This window comes from Fundulus heteroclitus, chromosome 21, assembly GCF_011125445.2.
Source record: "Fundulus heteroclitus isolate FHET01 chromosome 21, MU-UCD_Fhet_4.1, whole genome shotgun sequence".
Taxonomy (NCBI): Eukaryota; Metazoa; Chordata; class Actinopteri; order Cyprinodontiformes; family Fundulidae; genus Fundulus; species Fundulus heteroclitus.
In genome coordinates this window covers 34,236,990-34,257,201 of record NC_046381.1, presented here as the reverse complement: position 1 = coordinate 34,257,201, position 20,212 = coordinate 34,236,990, and the positions used below count along the sequence as shown (strand labels likewise).

The 20,212-nt window shown below is 39.4% G+C and overlaps 1 protein-coding gene and 1 long non-coding RNA gene across 2 annotated transcripts; both read right to left on the bottom strand.

The window, feature by feature from the left end:
• Window positions 1-1,202: 1,202 nt before the first annotated feature.
• LOC105922376 (myelin-associated glycoprotein) lies at window positions 1,203-10,469 on the bottom strand (the record flags this gene model as incomplete). Its single annotated transcript, XM_036125780.1, has 7 exons — window positions 10,388-10,469; window positions 9,730-9,811; window positions 9,201-9,578; window positions 8,024-8,323; window positions 7,690-7,947; window positions 1,449-1,748; window positions 1,203-1,372 (listed from the first exon to the last, which is right to left on the bottom strand). Coding segments are annotated over exons 2-7 (1,470 nt in total), but the record flags the coding sequence as incomplete, so codon positions are not given.
• Window positions 10,470-17,904: 7,435 nt separating this feature from the next.
• LOC118556832 lies at window positions 17,905-19,877 on the bottom strand. Its single transcript, XR_004927407.1, has 3 exons — window positions 19,802-19,877; window positions 19,662-19,692; window positions 17,905-18,290 (listed from the first exon to the last, which is right to left on the bottom strand). It is a non-coding gene; the product is annotated as an uncharacterized LOC118556832 (long non-coding RNA).
• Window positions 19,878-20,212: the final 335 nt, after the last annotated feature.

Genomic DNA, 20,212 nt, shown 5'->3' with positions numbered 1-20,212 from the left:
GAAAACCAAAACAGAACAGCCGCCATCATGGATATAGCGAGATGTCAGTAAATTACTGATGTTGGCGTTCTTTTAAAGAATTACCCTTAGAGAGAGAGAGAGAGAGAGAGAGAGAGAGAGAGAGAGAGAGAGAGAGAGAGAGAAACTCAAAACAGCAAAAACATCGGCCGTAACATTGCAGTCTTCCAGGCCAGGCTTGCCTGTCAGCGGGTCTCTGCCGCTCCTGACAAGTCTAAGCAGAATTAAAATAAATTGTAAATTGAATCGTTGGGTAAATATGTATAAAAACTCTACACATGATTCGCAAAGCCCCAGGCTGGCCATGGTAAAGTGGCTATTGTTACTGATTGCTTCCTTGCTGCGAGCCGCCATTGTTGTTTGAATCCAAACAGTCACTTCTCTGATACATCACATCAACGAAAATCCTGCCCGGCGATCCTGATTGGCTCATCCATTTTATGTGGTATTGAAATCCCTCCCAAAAGCAGAGATTCCAGATGGATGTGTGGAGACGTGTGGAGCTCGGCAGAACTACATCCATCTGGCGAGAGTCGGGTTCCCCGAGCTTATTCTTTTAATAAAAATCCAGAAAACTCACCTGCTGTTAAGATTTCCTGTTACCATAGTTACAGATTGTTTTTAAAATGAATGCAGTCCACAACTACTGTAAACTACTCCTGTTGTACCACAGGATAAATCTCAAGTGAACCACCTTCACTCTGCAAAACTCCAGACAGAAAAAGTGGAATTTCCAACGGTCATATCACTTTGGTTGTAATAAAGTCACACTGAGGAGGGAACAATGTACACATGGATCTGAAACATAACATTTGGAAAATCTGACTTAATTTTAGCTTTTCACAAAAATGTCCGGTACTCACCAAAGAATAGCAAACAGACAGGCAAACACTAAACATCCCACTGGAATCGTTCCCCAATAAAGAGGCCCATACAGCGACCCTTAACGAAATAAACAGAATGTGCTGAATGAAATATGGTCTCAGATGGTTAGTTTAAATGTTTGAGGAAAATAGGTTCAATATAGTTAATAATTTACCTCTGACAGAAAAATAAATGACTGAAGATGTCTCATTTCCCAGATCATTCATGGCCATACAGTAGTATTCTCCTCCCTTAATGGCTCTGAATTTGAGAATATTTCCTACAAATACTTCTCCCTCTCTGCCGTTCCTGAACCAGGTGAAGCTGTAAACCTGCCCCACAGATACATTAATGGCTCCATGTTTGCTGTTCCTAAACCAGGTGAAGCTGGCAGGAGGCTTGGCTCTGCTGGAGCAGCTCAGCTCCACCCAGCTACCTGCTGACACCAAACCTGATAGACTGATGGATGCTGAGGTGTCTTTAGGAGCATCTGAGGAAAATGGGACACACATTAACTTTACTGATCAGAAACAGCTGAACCATGACGTGCTGACAGGATCACTTACATGAAACACTGAGAGTCACTTCTGTCTCTGCTGTCTTGTTTCCTCCATTCACAGGATATGTGGCAGAACAGCTGATGTTGTATCCATCATGTGTGTCTGACAGAGTGATGGTCTCCTGGATTTTAGTTGTAAAGGTTCCCTCTGTGTTGTTCTCTGTTTGTCTGTGAGAGTCTTGTTGGAGATTCCAGGTGAGTTCAGGAGGTGAGTGTGGACAGGGAGTCAAAGCTGAGCAGCTGATAGTGACAGACTGATGCTCCTTCAGATCAGCAGGGATGTTAATGCTGGGACTCCAAGGAGAATCTGAGGTTTAACATCAGACACACATTTAGCAAAGCAAAATACAATCATATGGAATAATCAGCACAACATTTGAAGCATGTTTCATTTTTCTTAACAGTTGGAAATATGTTTATTAGATTTTTCTTATAACCATACTTGAAACCAAAGGAAATATTTTGAAAATGCCTGTGATAAAAGGCCATTCCCGAAAAGAGAGAAAGAGAGAGACAGAGACAGAGAGCGAGATTAGGGCATCCCAGCATATATTATCATTTAAAGTTGCTAAACTTGCACACAGACACGTGACATCAGGTGCACAGGATTACAACATTTTAACCCGGCATTTTGAAGAAGTTACTCCAAGTTTAAAACCTCATGCTCTTGACTATTGAAGTAGGGGTGAACACAATGTCAAAATAAAAAGAGTTCTCATAGACCTTCAGAATGAAGACTGTAGCACCAAATGAGTCTGGTCAGGGAGTTACCTATGTCTCAAAAAAGTTTAAATTACCTTTTACACTGCACAGAAAATAGTCCACAAATGGAAGACAATCAAAACTACTTCCAACATACGTTGGTGTAGATTCTCAGTCATCTAGGTCATGATCTTTAAAAATAAAACAACTGGACTTCAATTCTGAAGCTGAAGATGTTTTACTTCCCATCCAGGAAGCGTTCTGAATTCAAAATATCTGGAGAGTGGAGTTCCAAGCTTTATAGCCCTGCATGCAAAGCCTCGTTAGAGCTTGGATTCGCATGTTGATTAACCTAGAATTGATCGTCCCTCGCAATGGCTCATCGTTTGCCTGGCTCACAGGAGAAATGTTGCGTTCACGTGTGGAGGTGTAAATTTGTGTGAAACTTGACAGGAATCAAACCTATTGATGAGCTGTAAGTTTTTGAAAGTTTAAACCTGAGCACTCCTCCTCTGTTTAAAGTTGTTTTTTCTCGTTTTACGTAGATGGCTTCCTTCACCCCTCTCAAACCATCTGTCTTCTCTGTCCAAAACGTGAATATTTTGGTCCTCAAAAGCATGTCCTTTGTTCTCACGGTGCAGGTGGACAGCTGAGTCCTGTCCTGAGGAGGTAGGTCTCCTGTGCCATTTATCTGTGGAGAGGTTGTTTGGTTTCTCCAATATAAAGATCAGAACATTCCTCACTGCATTGAACTGCATAAGCCACTCCGCTCATTTTAGGCTTGGATTTTTTGTCTTTAATAATAATAATAATAATAATAATAATAATACATCAAACTTATATATAGCTTTTTGGATACTCAAAGATGCTTTCCAAAAAAATTAATACATACAGAAATATACAAAAAAGTTTAAAAAGGTGGGTTTTGAGATGATATTTAAAGTTCTGTAATGAGTCTGAGTTCCTGATGGTTTGGGGCAGTGAGTTCCAAAGGGTGGTAGCAGCAAAGGCTCGGTTCCAAAGGTCCGGTGTTTAGTGCGGGTGATGGGTGTGAGGAGGTTTGTTAGAAATTATGAGATTACAGAGACTGGACTGCAAAATTGGTTGCCATGGAAATTACAGATAAACGGACTCTGGAGGCACAGAGTCCGACATACTTGGATTGGAAAGAATGATTGGGGAAAATGTGTCAGCAAAGACATGTCTGCATTATAGCGAGATCTTCTCCACCAATGTGATGAACAGAACACTGATATCATACTGGGCATGCCCCTGAATGGGTGTAACCCTACTTAATGTCTGTGTGAGGAATGAACGGGGCGCTCTGGCACCTGTTGCGTTGGGTTGTTGTAAGAGTCCAGTACTGAAGCTGTAAACATCCCTCTGCTTGTTAGATTAAATATGGTAAAATATAATTACGGTTTCAAGAGTCTTTTTATTACTACAGAAGTCTACAATAGAAACACCACATTATCAAATAAAAGAACCTGGGGTGACCGTAAACAGGTCAATTATTTAACAGGTTGGTGTCTGCAGAGCGGAGGGAGCAGAAGGGGCGGTGGGATTTCAGGAGATCAGTCAGATATGGAGGGGCCATATTATGAAGGGACTTGTTGGTGAGGAGAAGAAGCTTGTACTGGATATGGTATTGGACAGGGAGCCAGTGAAGGTGTTGGAGGACTGGGGTGATGTGATCTCTGGACCGGGTACGGGTGAGTAGGCGGGCAGCAGAGTTCTGTATGTCTTGTAATTTTTGGAGATGACTGAAAGGAAGACCATAGAGGAGGCTATTGCAGTAGTCGAGTCTGGAGGTGATGAAGGCATGTATGAGGATTTCAACTGCAGACTGGGAGAGGGATGAATGGAGGCGGGCGATATTGCGGAGGTGGAAGAAAGATGTTTTGGTGGTATGGCTGATACGAATGGAGGAGGAGGCAGAAACATTGTGACCATCAATAGTGATGCTGAAGTTTTGAACAGAAGGAAGGAGGGATTTTGGTCCGGTGATGAGTTCTATTTTGTTGCTATTCAGTTTTAGAAAATTATTGTCCATCCAGGTCTTAATGTCTGAGATGTGGTGGTTGATAGTAGACAATGACTGGGGTGATTGATTGTATTGATATGTAAAGTTGAGTGTCATCAGCATAACAGTGAAATTGGAGTCCATGATGGCAAATTACCTGTTTAAGGGGTAACACATAAATAACTAGAAAAATTTGCATTTCCTACGAAAATGCACTGTGAATGCAGATAGCTGAATGACTAAGCAAAAGATGCAGAAAATCTTTGAAGAAGAGAAAAAATAGCTGAAAAGCATTGAAGAAGTTGAAAAAGTTGAAGAAGTTAAAAAAGTTGAAGAATTTGAAAGAGTTGAAGAATTTGAACATGAAAGAACAAAGCTGAATGATTAGAAGAAGAAAAAACTGAGGGAATGGCACCAAACATTTCCTAACTCATTCTAAACACTGAATTGTTTAACAAAGCAGAAGTAGAACTTCAAACTTGAATATACTGTAGCCATATGTGGGCCTGCATTTCTAGGAGTATAAGGGGTTTCGCCCCCATTGAAAAGCATTGGATGTTTGACACCTCCTAACTTGGAGATGCTTTACGCGGCAAGGCCCAAATTTATTGTGGAGCATTCTGTATAAAGGAGGTACAGACTTTATAAAGCAGAAGTTTGTAGGACCTTCCTAGAGCTACATCCGGTTTGCAACATGCTAACCGTTAGCTGCTAACAGGGTTGTGTTCAGGATCACCGGGTCAGTTTGGTCCAAATCCTGTACTGGGAAGTGCCTCGAAAAGGGGTGCCAATACTTAATGTCACCAAACGTGACCAAAGTTCATGTGTCAGATCGGCCTCCTTTAGCAACTCAGCCTCACCACAGCTGGGCCCAAAACTCAATATTTGACCAAAATGGTGTGAAGCGCCATTCCCACGGGTGGGTGGTGCTGTGTTGGCCAATTGGGTCGTGTCTGGGCATCATGCCAGGTCCTGTTGGAAGCAAAGGCCCAATAGGAAAGCATGTGAAATCCAAAATGGGACAGAAAAGTGACACATAACTGATAATCACATGAAAATTTTTAAATGTTAAGAAGAAGTGACTGTGCGAATTTCAGATTCCTACATTAATCACAGCCACTGCAGTGGGTGTCGAAAGTTGCGATTTTATCCCAATGGAGTCTGTCCCTCTGGTCAGCAGAGTTCCGTCGTCATGGAAACTCACTCACACCTGCAGCTGACCATTCTACCGAAGTGCAGAGACTTTGCTCAGACTCTGCCTCATTGGAATAAAATGGAATACTTTGCCTCAAACAACGCTCCATATCTCCTGATCCGTAAATGGTAGAGACGTAATTTTTTCTCCGTTTATTTCGTAACGGATAGGACAACAAGACAAACTGTCAGTTTTTGCAGTAAATATTTTAATAAAGGCGTAAAAAATTATGATCTAAAGGGTATTTTTAAGGAATTTCAAAAATCCTCTAAAAACGGTCCCGAACAAATTGCTCTAGCTGAAAAAGTATAAGAGATATCAAAATAATTCTTTCACTGTGAGTATCAGCAGGCTTTTGAGGACTATGGAGCTCATTTTTCTGTTTGTACAAAAATCGGTGTAGGCACAGCGACGATGTAAAATAGTGGATCATGTGGAAAAATGCAGCTCGAAAGCATTTTCAGGATTTTGCACATTCGCTACTCCCGAACAAATTGTTCCTGCGGCAAAACCGTACCAGTTATCCAAAAAATTGGAGAAGTGGAGAAGGATGGTGTGGTTTATTGTATTGAAAGCAGCGGAGAGGTCAAGGAGAAGAAGGATGAACATGGAATCAGAGTCAGCGGCGACGAGGAGGTCATTGGTGACTTTGAGCAGGGCAGTTTCTGTGCTGTGGTGGGTACGGAATCCAGATTGAAAAGTTTCAAACATCTGAGAGGTGTGAAGGTGTTGGTTAAGTTGGGAGATGACTGAGCGTTCCAGGAAAGTGGAACCCCTGCCTTTCTGCTTCAAAATGTAAGAACAGCCCTTTTTGAAAAATATATAAAAATCAGAGCTCTACAGTTTTCAGATCCAGTCTGATTTTCTTCTTTTGGTGTGTTTTCTGTGCTTCACTGGCCAGTTTAAGTCCATAAGGTTTCTGCCTCTGTCTGCAAATCTTACAGTGATCAGGATTGAGGCCAGTTTTTTTCAGTAGGGGTATAATGGTGGAAAGTTTCAGGGGGGATGGGACAGAACCTGTGATAAGTGACGTGTTTGTGATATGAGTTATGAGAGGGACTAGGGTGAGAATACAGGTTTTAAGGAGGGGAGATGGAATGGGGTCAAGATGACAAGCGGAGAATTTCATGTTTATGAGAAGTTTGGTTGTGTCTGAGACAGACAGGGAAGAGAAAAATATAAAGGAGAAGAATGTAAGAGGGGAAACTGTAGGTACCAGTGGAGAAGTGGAGGAGGTGGATGTCAGCGACCTATGAATAGTTTAGATTTATGTTTGAAAAGATGTCAGGAAGTTATTGCACTTTTCTATTGTGAATTTAGGATGGACCAGCCTCTGTCTGAGGGTCCCATGGGGTTTGAAATGAATTGGGATCTTGTGTTTAGAGAAAACACTCCTGAATTTTCCAGAGACTACAGCAACATATGGGATGACAATGTTTTTACGGTTTCTTCTCCACGTTCTGTGATGTACAATATGGCTTTCCTTGCTGATTTGACAAAAGCCCAGTTAGGGTATCTGCAGGTTTGGAGAGCATCTTTGACTTGTTTCTGTTACTTGTTGTTCCTTCCTTTCCTAGTGGGGACATGTTAGGCTTGATGCTGTAAGGTTCTGATGAAAGTTTGTGTTCCAGTGGGTGGTGAGAATTAAAAAGAAGATATTGGTCTGTGTGAGTAGGTTTCCTGTAGACTTCAATGTTGAGGCTTCCATCTCTTTCTATGCTCATTAAGCAGTCCAAAGCTTCCTTTTCTTTAATTTGGGTTATGTTGGTTATCTAAAGAGTAAAATATTGATTTTTTTGGTTATTAGTGAGTAATTAGATCTACTTTTTCTAGAGATAAATAATAAAAATAAGATTAGGCATCAACATTTAAATATTTCTTCATAATGCCACTGAATAGCTATTGGGTGTGCTAATTATTTTACATGACCATATGTGTAGAATGCTGTTGTCAGAAAATGTTTGCTTTTGAGAAGTTTGCATATACTCACCTTCATCATTCATCAGGAAGTAACAGAAAAAACTAATGCTTTTTTTCAACTCTGGCATAATTCTCACTGGATATTTGACAACTCTCTCCCCAGATATTATAGTGCTCAATTAAATGTATTTTTTTTTTTTTGATAGCAACGATCACACCATCTGTCTTGAATAATGTTCAGGTTAGTTTTCTGTCACAGAATTAATTATGAATTGTGTTTGTGGTCATTGTTCTCTTGGAACATCCAGTTGCATCAACATTTCAACTTTTGAACATAGCAATTGTTTCAAACATTGCATTTATTGTTGTATGTGTCTTTCAATAAACTATCGTACAACTATCAATTACCTTTGATGCTAGCACAGACTGTTGATGATGCATCATCACCCAGATCATTTGTAGCCTCACAGTAATACTCTCCTCCCTCAGTAGCATTGAAGCTGTAAACCTGCCCCACATATACATTAATGGCTCCATGTTTGCTGTTCCTGAACCAGGTGAAGCTGGCAGGAGGCTTGGCTCTGCTGGAGCAGCTCAGCTCCACCCAGCTACCTGCTGACACCAAACCTGATGGACTGATGGATGCTGAGGTGTTTCTAGGAGCATCTGAGGAAAATGGGACACACATTAACTTTACTGATCAGAAACAGCTGAACCATGACGTGCTGACAGGATCACTTACATGAAACACTGAGAGTCACTTCTGTCTCTGCTGTCTTGCTTCCTCCATTCACAGGATATGTGGCAGAACAGCTGATGTTGTATCCATCATGTGTGTCTGACAGAGTGATGGTCTCCTGGATTTTAGTTGTAAAGGTTCCCTCTGTGTTTTTCTCTGTTTGTCTGTGAGAGTCTTGTTGGAGATTCCAGGTGAGTTCAGGAGGTGAGTGTGGACAGGGAGTCAAAGCTGAGCAGCTGATAGTGACAGACTGATGCTCCTTCAGATCAGCAGGGATGTTAATGCTGGGACTCCAAGGAGAATCTGGGAGTTTCACATTATACAGACAGTTTACAAAGTTAAACATACCATGTAAAATATTTACAATAAAGGCTTAACAGTCGCCAGTTGGTGTCAAATAGTTTACTTGTTGCAAACATTAGAAATATGTAGGTGCTCTTTGTAGTTGTTCAGTGTTACATTTCTTGTCATGAATATAATAAAACATCTGGAAAAAGGTTTCATAAACTGATTTTATCCCCAACACTGCAATAATAATAATAATTGTTTTGAATCAATGTTGATTTCACAATACCAAGCTTAAAAGTTAGCATCTTTTTTAAAATCATAGACACCATGTGTTGTTGTTGCTGAAAAGGGTTGTGCTACGATTCTACATTTGTCAACAGTTTAAATAATTAATATATATACTTTATGAACCAACTTTTCATTTACATAAATTAAATCCTAAAAGACAATCAATTACTCCTTTTTTCAGTAGTTTATATTATAATATTTAAATTTTACCAAAATGCTTCTTCTGACTCAAAATAGTATTAAAGTTGTAAAGTGTCTTAGCTCATTACTAAAGATAAATCACCAAAATACCAGCAGACAAATAAAAAAGATGGGCAGTAATGATATTAGCCATTTGATTTCTGTAATGCCAATGAAGATCTTTCCTTTGATATTTAAAAAGGAAATAACAATTATTGAAATACATTTTCAAAAAAATTGCAAAATAAATGTATATAGTTTTTAAACAAAATTATGCTTCTTTGAAATATTATCTTCTGAGAAATTAGCATTAGCATAGGCTTATTGGAGGAACAAAAATCATCCAGATATGTCAGAGGAGTAAATCATTCTGATTTACATTGAACCTCAGTATTATAGTATAATAAAACAAAACCTTTCTTACCTCTTACTTTTATCTGAACAGGCTCACAAGTAGCTGTTGCCCTAAATGGCCAGTTCTGAATTCGGAGGAAGTATTTGTCTGCATGACTTGTGCTTAAATCAGGAAACAGAGTGGTGCAGTTTTCCTCTTTCAGGTTTCCGATCATTTTCAGTGAATAGATGTTAACTGAGCCACTGCTGTTAAAAATGACAGGGCTTGGGTTGGCATTAAAATTTGTGGTGCCTCTCAACCAAACTCCATAAATACTTCTGGTCTTGTCATATCTGGAATCCGCTGAATTAAACCTGCATGGGATCTTCAAACAAGATCCACTCAGTGCTTCAATCTGCCCAGGTGTGTCAGCAAAGAGGACTGGATTGGGACAACCAGCCAAAGCACCTGTAAAAACGAACCAATGAACATAATTGGCAGCAAAATATGATGCAGCATCTTATAAAAAGATATTTTAAACCATATCAAGATCAAATATTTCAGACTAAAATTATTCATGTGACATCTTCAAATGAAAAGAAATAAACAAACAGCTCACTGGGAAGAAAGAAGACACTCAGTAACATGTTGACTGCCAGCACGTTCTCACACAGAGCTGCCATCAGACTCTGATCGTCCTCCTGGAAAGAAAGGTTTTCATAAAATCTGGACCTAAATAAATGCTGTTCAACATACAATATATATATAAACACTACCAGTCAAAGGTTTGGACTCTTCATCTCATTCAAGGATGCATCTTTATTTTTATTAACTGTGGAAACTCCTTCAAGGCTGTTGGAAAACCATCTCAGGCGACAACCTCATGAATCCCATTGAGAGAATGCCAAGAGTGACCAAAACAGTAATTACAACAAGCGGGGGTTATTTTAAAGAATATAAAATATGTTTTGAGTTTCTTCACAATTTTTTGTTTACAAAATAAAACTACATAGGTTTGCTTCATGGTTTTGATTTCTTCACCATGTATTGACAATATAGAAAGCAATAAAATTAAGGAAAAGCCATTGAATAATTAAACATATATATTTGCCTTTGTATATTTTAGAGTCATAAAAGTGAAAAAAGAAAGCAGAGAAGAAATTTTGTGCTTTGAGGTTGCTGAAAATCTCACTTCTACATTAGAACAAAAGTCCAAAGATCTGAAAATCAACTAAAAACTGTTACAATTAATTGATAAACTGAAGCAAATTACTTACTTTGAGCAAAACCTAGAACAGACGTAATCCACTATTTAAGTCAAAAATCCAGCAAATGAAGTGGTAACCCCAGCAGCTGCAAACAGACAAAAGGACAGCATAATATATTCAGGAGGAGCTAGTGATGATTTGTCCAAAGATACAGACTGAATCAGAACAGAAGTGAAAAAGGGAAGCAAGCGAAAAACTAATTAGAGGACAGGAACATAAAAGTAGAATGAATATGAGAATTGACCAACAAAACTAAAAAAAGTAAAATAAAAAGTATGAACACTTAGGCAAAAATTAGAAATTATCTGGGTTTTTTTTCTCTATAGGGAGTTCTAACGTGGTTTAGAAAACTTGACAGGCGTTTAAGGTAATTGTGGCCCTTTTTACACCAGCTCCACTCGACTCCACCTGCTGTGCGAGCATTTCAACTACAGTCTTTTTTTGTACCTCTTCTAGTAGTCTGACAGGAGCGGAGTACGTCTGAAGCTGGAATGGAATGTGAAGTGAGCAGACTGCTGTTCAATCGACTGACCAAGAACAAGGAGAAACAAGAAGGTTTTCACTGAGGAAGTGCAGAGAAAAGTTAAACTGAAGAGCGACAACATTATTATTATTAACGACCATGATGAATCGAGTAGATCAAACCCAAATACACTGTTTACAAACCATAAATCACGGCTCAAGGAAACGAGAAAAGAAAAAGGATTCTTCAGCTTTCTTAAGCATACGCAGACACATGCGCAGTAATTAATTACCTAAATAAGATGCACAAATTTAGTGAGGCTTCCTCTTATTATACACACACTTAAAGTTGTTAAGAACCCAGAACCTTCTTGCTGCAAGGCACCAGTGCTACCCACTGTGACACTGTACAGCCCAAAAGATACAGTGTTGCTATGTGTTTAAATACTGAATTTATATGACATTTTATTTAAAAAAAATAAATATTGTGACTAAATTAATACATCATTTTTTTTGGAATTTATGGGACACAATGCATCATGTTTTTTGCATCGTGTCAAATTGGTCTAACATTTCTGTCATAATAATCTTAAAAGGTCTTCAATTTAACTTTCTAAAAATATCAAGAACCCTATAAAGTGTCAAATGATTTATATTGAAATAAGTTAAATGCATGAACTTGGGATATTAGGATTGACCAATTTTAATGAAGTTGGTATGTAAATTTTCATGTGTATATCAAACATGTTAAGTTATTATCAAGATTTACACCATTTACGTCACATTTAATTTTGTTTGAAAAAGAGTAAGCAGAAGTATAAACTTTGATTACCGTACTCCACGTCTACAAAAATACTTTCAAAACCTAAATTCTCAACCACCCCCCACCCCCCACCCCACACCACATACATACACACACACAGACAATAAATTAAATAAGAACAAATAGGACATACATTAGGTCCATAGATGCATGCATACATAGATTAATCTGTTATATACTAGGGATGTTGTCATTCAATAACTATTCAGTATCAGATGATTCAACTATTGGATTATGAGGGTTTTTGTGTTGCAACTTATTTTTTTTTATATTCACGTCATATCCATTATTTCAAGTAAACAATTTTACCATTCACTGATGGCAAGCCAGAAGCAAACCCACCAAACATATTTTTGAATTTTACGTTCATACTTATCCATTGGTTCTACTATAAAAAAGTTGCCAATAGTTTGGAGCAACAACTAGCAGCTTTTTGTCCTCTAACCAGCAGTTGAAATGCATGAGATACTGGCAAATGTCTGTAGAAATACAATTTTGAACTAGGCAAATAATAAAAAATGTATCAAAACCGACACTCAGAATCAATAATCGATGTGATCTTGCTCATGCCAATTGTTTGAATCATTTGTCTTAAAAATATATGGCAATGTAAGTATATTGGTAAAGCACAATTAGTAAAAAAGTTTTACATGAATAAAAAAGGAAAAATAAAGACAGAATAAAAGCAAGTAAATACAGTAGGAATAAAACATTGGAAAATAAAAACATGAAATAAAAACATTACATTAGTTCAATGATCAAATATAGTTAAACGGTGTGTGCTTCCTTCCACTGTATTTAAAATTAAAAATATGATGTTCTATTAAAAGGATATTTGCAACAAACTGGGGATGTGGTCCCTCTCTTGAGGAAGGGTGAACAGAAGGTGTGTTCTAACTTTAGGGTGATCACACACCTTAGCATCCCTAGGGAGGACGATTCAGGGATCCTGGAGAGGAGGGTCTGTTGGATGGTTGAATCCTGGATTGATAAGGAGCGGTGTGGTTTTCATACTGGCCGTAGAACAGTGGACCAGCTCTACACCCTCTCCTGGGTCTTGGAGGGGTCATGTGAGTTCACCGAACCAGTTTACATTTTTGTGGACTTGTAGAGTCCACAAAAATGGAGACTTCTGTGGGTGGTGCTTTGGAAAGATGTTGTGCCAGACCCTCTTTCACAAGTTGTGCTGTCCTTGTACAAAGTTTGCCAGAGCTTGATCCCTATTTCCAGCAGTCAGTGTTCGTTTCCAGAGAGAGCTTGAAATCGTGATATTGGCTTGAAAAGCAAAGCCTGCTACATTCACGGTTACTCCATCTAGCTCTGCTCCAAAGTTTCTTGCTGCTCGAGGAGAGCATGTGGAATCATCATCATTACAAGCAGAATCCAAACCTAATTAGAGAGGATTACCAAGTTTCAAATTAAATGTTAAAATGACAAATCTGCTTCCTTATTTGGTCCAAAATAAGTTGTTTTCATCCGATATTTAAATGAAAGTTAATTTTATTGTGAATATAAAAAAAATGTATTTAACTTGTGGTTGACAATCTCTATTCAAACCATTTAAATTTGACAAGCCGGTGGTTGTTGAAGTTCTTTTTACTGTTTGCTACGATTGCAATTGTGGAACTTAACCCGACTGGAGCCAGACGGACCGGAACGGAGCAGAAAATTAGAGTTGTTCTGTATTTTGACAGTGAACAACAGGGAACGAGTCTGATGACGGTGATGTTTTGAGTAGTCACGGTAAATGTGGAACTGTTCTCACTAATTAAAATAACAAAGCAGTTGCTCGGTCGGTCAGACATTCACGTACCTGATCGGAACGGAACAGTCATGGAGGATGTGGAATCTGGGGCTAAATCTCAGCGTTAAGCCTCAACATATCTTACAAATGGCACATTAGTAGATGAGTATTAGGAAAGTTAAATTTGGAGAGATTATTTACAGTTCTAAAGATAATGTAAGATAAAAGATCAATCAACAGTTATGTTTTGTGACTTCAACTAGTATACACAATGAATTTTCTGAAATACACACACACAGGAACAGATGTTTACTTTTTTCTCATTCTGTGTCTGAGCTTCTGAAAAAAATACCCGACCTTCCTTATCTGTATTCTATTGTGTTTTAAATGATGCTACATTCACTAAAACATAAAAATAGGAAGACAACCCTTCCTAGTGGAAGCAACAATATTGTTCTCCTGAAATGTTGTTTATTATACAGTTGATTTTCTAAGAGAGAACTTCTGCAATATCTTTTACATGGTGATTCCAAAATCTTAATAATCACTATTGATAATCTTTGTAGTGCTACTCCTCGTAATGTATTTACTCTACCACAGAAATGGCAAGTCAAGACATTACTTGCAACAGCAAAGAAACTACGTTACAGTGTATAGTTCACACAATACATTTTGTTACACAGTTACTGGCTTAGTTAAAAGAAATTAGACGCTCTTTCAGTCTGGAAGATTTACACATCAAGACATAACATATTATTTACAGCCATCCTTAAGTATGGAAAAAAAACACAACATATTTACTGTAAATCCTTTTTTCTAAAAAGAATTGTGAAATTCAAAAGTCTAAGCAAATGAAGTACACCCTGAGATTAAACAGCATGAGAGGAAAAATTTGCAGCTTGAATTTGAAGTTGTCATTTTTTGTCTGACCATGGCTTTGTCGGCACGAGGTATTTGTGCTAATGTGCTGCATTTACCATAGTTTTGTTTATAGTTCATCTGAAGGGGTATCCACTGCTGGAAGGTTTTGGCAATAGTTTAAATCATTTTCATCTTGTGAAAGATGCTTTCTATATAGAATAGAGTTATAAATTGTTTAGAAATCACTTTATGCCCCCTTGAATGATTGGCAGCAACAATTGCTTTTCTAAGGTTACTGCTGATTTCGTCCCTCTTGAGTCTGAATTGTGTCTGCGATGTAATTACGCTTGGGTAGCATAACCAATGATGTTCTAAGACTAAAAGTCAAAAATCTTTCTCTAAAGTGTCTACAAACAACAGAGCAGGCAGAACAATCAATGATGGATAGAAAATAGCCTGAGACTGTAAACCAAACACAACTGTGAGGGGATCTTTTTAGCTGCATTTGAAGCATCACACAAGATAACCAATCAGAATTATTTAAGCAGGCAGGTTGAATGGAACAGGTTTGTATTCAATATTTTTCAAAGACATCATAGCAATATAAAGAGGTGACCTTCAGTTTATATTTCAGATAGTTATTATAAGTAGAGTTATTAGTAATATCATATTTATTGTCATTGAAACATACATTGAAACATACATTACAACGAAATTTGTTCTCTGCTTTTAACCCATCACCCTTGGGGAGCAGCGGGCTGCCATGTGCGGCGCCCGCGGAGCCGCACATGGCAGCCCTCATGGGTTGAGTAATCGTCTGGCAATCAGAAGGTTGTGGGTTCGATTCCAGCTTCCCCATGCCACATGTCGATGTGCCCCTGGGCAAGGCACTTAACCTCAAATTGCCTACCGGGCTGCGTCTCAGTGTACGGGGAGTGTTGGCCTAGTGGTTAGAGCAGTGCGCTTGCACTCAGAGAAGGATGCAAGTACTCGGTTCGATCCCCAGCGCCTGCACTCTGGGTCCCTGAGCAAGACCCTTGCTACAATTTAAGTTTGAATAACCTATTATTAAAATTATAACACCAAATTACAATTAATAATAATAATCATATTCAAACAGCTTCTGGCATAACAATCCCTTTCAACTATTGTCCTGATATCAGCTTTAGAGCTGATATCGTCCAGACAATACTTAACAGACAGAGAGTTATTTATTAAACATTAAATAAATTTAAACCGTGCATAATTGCACAACAATATATAGGCTGACTGTATGCTGAACGGGGTTATTCAGTCATTTGATTCAGGTGGTTGGGACCAAGGACACATATAAAGGTTGCAGGACACTGGCACTCGAGGACTGGAGTTTGACATCTCTTCACCTATTCCATTGTAGCCTTGGCTATAGATTAAAGTCATTATCTTGTTGGAGGATAAGCCTCTGCTCCAAAGTGTTCTGTGGCTTCTACCAGGTTTTCTTTATACATGACCTACTGTATTTAGCTCTTTCTATCACTATGAACGACTTTGCTGTTCCATTGCAAAAAGCATCCCCACAGCATATTTGCTACCAAATCCATTTGCCACAATGGGAAGCCTGTGCTCAGTGTGATGTACAGCTTTAGCTTTCAGTCATACAAAGCATGTTGCATGTTTAAAGAGTTTAATTCAGTTTAGGCTACATCAACATGGAGCTGACTGAGGCATCCCCACAGAAAAGTTTGAGCATAAAGGTGAAACCACACAAAGCCGAAGGAACCTGCATTGTAATATGTATGTCACGCCTGTGGGTGGCACGTTAATGCTGCAACCAGAGTAAAGAAAGTCACGTTGCACATGCGTGGGAAAGTGTTGTAGGAAAAAGAACAAGAAGACTTGCATTTGTTGCGGGGTCGGCACGGGTGATTTGAGCAACTGTATAGAAGATAGTTTTCAAACTCCAATTTATGCTGGCAGTCAAACTAAAGGAGCAGAAGGTGTTGGTGTAAAAATCCACATTAGATTGAAAAGCTTCTGCAACACAAAAGTACCTATGGCGATCACCATTACTGTTATAGTGAGGGAACACATGCCTGTTAAGGGAGAGTCAAGGTCTATGTTGGCTCGCATATCCAGGCATGCCAGTTTGTAGCCGATTAAGCAGACAAGGGACCCTTATTCGCTTTTTAAACAAAATGTAAAAACAAAACACAAAAACCCCACAAAACAATAAAATTACAAATATATTTTTTAAAGATCGACACATAATATTGTTTTATAGCATTAAAGAAAAAATGAAATATAACAGCAATGGAAAACAGAGTTTTCGTCCTGGCCGTGGAACACTGGACCAGCTCTACACCCTCAGCAGGATTCTGGAGGGGGCATGGAAGTTTGCCCAACCAGTCTACATGTGCTTTGTGGATCTGGAGAAGGCATTCGACCGTGTCCCCCGAGGGATCCTGTGGGGGGTACTCCGGGAGTATGGAGTACCGAGCCCTGTAATAAGGGCTGTCAGGTCTCTGTACAACCAGTGTCAGAGTCTGGTCCGCATTGCCGGCAGTAAGTCGGACTCGTTTCCGGTGAGAGTTGGACTCCGCCAAGGTTGCCCTTTGTCACCGATTCTGTTCATAACTTTTATGGACAGAATTTCTAGGCGCAGCCAAGGTGTTGAGGGGATCCGTTTTGGTGGCCTTAGGATTGCGTCTCTGCTATTCACGGATGACGTGGTCCTATTGGCTTCATCAGGGCGTGATCTACAGCTCTCACTGGAGCGGTTCGCAGCCGAGTACGAAGTGGCCGGGATGAAAATCAGTGCCTCCAAATCCGAGACCATGGTCTTGAGCTGGAAAAGGGTAGAGTGCCTTCTCCGGGTTGGGGAGGATGTGTTACCCCTAGTGGAGGAGTTCAAGTATCTTGGGGTCTTGTTCATGAATGAGGGGAAGATGGAGCGGGAGATCGACAGGCGGATTGGTGCAGCGTCTGCTGTGAAGCGGGTGCTGTACCGATCCGTTGTGGTGAAGAGAGAGCTGAGCCAAAAGGCGAAGCTCTCGATTTACCGGTCGATCTACGTTCCTACCCTCATCTATGGTCACGAGCTTTGGGTCGTGACCGAAAGAACGAGATCCTGGATACAAGCTGCCGAAATGAGTTTTCTCAGTAGTGTGTCTGGGCTCTCCCTTAGAGATAGGGTGAGGAGCTCAGTCATCCGGGGAGGACTCAGAGCAGAGCCGCTGCTCCTCCACGTCGAGAGGAGCCAGTTGAGGTGGCTCGGGCATCTGGTTAGGATGTCTCCTGGACGCCTCCCTGGTGAGGTGTTCCGGGCACGTCCCATCGGGAGGAGGCCCAGAGGGAAGACCCAGGACACGCTGGAGGGACTATGTCTCCTGGCTGGCCTGGGAAAGCCTTGGGATTCCTCCTGAGGAGCTGGCCCAAGTGGCCGGGGAGAGGGACGTCTGGGCCTCCCTACTGAAGCTGCTACCCCCGCGACCCGACCCCAGATAAGCGGAAGAAGACGGACGGACAGACGGACGGACAGCAATGGGTGGATGGCATACAAACTGATGTGTAACATGTAAATGTAAAGAGTAAACTGTGTAAATTAAAATAGTTTACATTTTTCAGAAAAGGTATTTATGTATTACCAACAAATTGCATACATAATTACAATCTAAGATGGTAAAGTGAAACCAGAAATCACCCTGAAACTGTGTAAAATATATTACATTAAGTCTTAAATGTGCCAGTTATGTCAAGTAAATTCAATATTTTCTTGATGCATTTAATCTAATATTCCAGAATGAGCTCCAGTGTTGAAACATATTTTTGTACAAGTTTGTGATGCAATGGGGGGAGATGAAACTCAAAAATCTAGAACAATATGAAGAAAAGAATGGATTAGTAGTGCTTCAGTGCTTTGGCATTGCCCCTTTAATAAGTAGGACTTCCAATGACAGCAAACTTGACATCTTCCTTGTACTTCTGGGTCATGCTGCCTTCGTCCTGTTGGGATTGTTGACATATTCTGGTTCTTCTTTCTTCTCCTGACATGAAACAAAAAGAAACGTATTGTTGTTCTGCAGCATATTGAGGCTGATACAGGTTTAGGGGGAAATATGAAACCTTTAGATAATGGGGATGTTTTCTCCATTTATTCACACATGACTGAACCAAATGATGTTACTTCTGCACTGCCTGAGGAAACAACATAAACATGTTTTTCAAAAACACTGATGCTACAGTCCATGGATGTCACTGAGTCTATTTTAGTGGCGCTAAACCAGCCTAAAACATTCATAATCGCACCTAAAACTCTGGTAATTAGATATATATTCATACAAGTAATCAATGCAGAGATGTAGGGGAGTCCAGGTATAGTTGCAACATGGATGGAGTTGTAACACCATCAACCTCACCAGTCAGGGATTAAATATGATTCATATTGACATTTCACTATTTAATAAGTTACTCCTCGATCTCATGATTGAAAAGGCTTTAAAGAGCATGTGCTGATTGTATTGAGGAACAAAATGGACATTGACCAACCTAAAGACTGTTTGGTACTCAATAGGCAACAGATTATGACTTAGACTCAATCAAATATAGTGTGTTTGGCAAACTTTAATCCAATTTCCCAGGATCATGTCCTAACAAGAAAAACTGTGAAGCAGTCATGGGCAGAGAAAAACCTTAGAAGTTTGCCTGTAGATATTTTAAAAGAAACATCTGATCACATCTTAAGGAAAATAAAGTTTGTCAGATCAGTGGTAAAGAGACATGGGATCTGCCATGTAGCAATGAGCAGATGGCTCAAAGATCCAGTGATTTCTGAGAGTAGGTTAACAGAGCAACCTCATCTGACTTCTGCACCTTCTCTTTAAGTCACCTAGAAACCCCTCCTCTACTCTAATTGATCTACTACAACTCCTCTATGATTCATATCCTAAGCCTATGATGTGGTCAGGATGAGCAAAGAACCTGAGGGTTGCTTCCAGCTCAGAAAGCTCACTTTTCAGCAATTTCTGTAATCCAGACCAAAGTGATAGAGTTATGAAGGAAAATTGGAAATACTCAAAATACACTGGTAAAAAAGAATTGGGAAGAAGAGGAACAGGAAAGAGGATCAAAGGTCATGAAAAAATGTAACAGGAGAAAATAAAGGGGTGCAGGTATCAGATGAATAACAACCTGCAAAAACAAGTTATTAGCCAACACTAAAGATTCAAAGGCCTAAAATGACAAAAGCTGGTTGGCCTTGTTGAGCAGTTTAGCCAGTAAAAGCCAAAAAAGGTGTGTGAAAAATGTGTCCATGCAGATGTTGGACCTAATAAACCTTCTCCTCGGGGTTACCAAAATTGTGATACTGAGTAATAATATAAACACACAGCCACAACCAATGAGTGTATCTAGCTTACCTCTTGTGGTTTGTTGGAGAGTCTGATCCAGCTGAAAGAAGCAGAGATAAGGTTGATGAATATTAAACTCCAAACAGCAATATGTAACAGAGACCAGCAGGTCTACAGCTGTGAGTTACCAACTTAGAAAAGGCTCTTACATCTCAAGGATGATGATTGTACTGCAGAGAATTATAACTCCCAGCATCACTAATATAATGTGGATCCAGGCTGCAGACGCTTTGGTACCTTCAACAAGACAATGAGCTCAATTTTTCATGTATGGAGAATGTTTGGGTTTTAATCATAAATTTGCTGTTTGTCAGTCATTTAAATAAATGATATTTTGCTAATTTGTTGGTTTATTTTATAAACCCCAATATGAACAGATGCGGTAATTCTTCATAAATACAATAAAGTCTGTAGCATCACACATTTAAAGCTAAATTTATTCACCTGAAATTTACCCAGGGTGACTTTTGTTTAAGAACATTGTTGATGCAACAAGTTTTTACCACAATATTCTAAGATTTTTGTGACATGAATTGTTCTTCATTTCTTCATTATTTTAA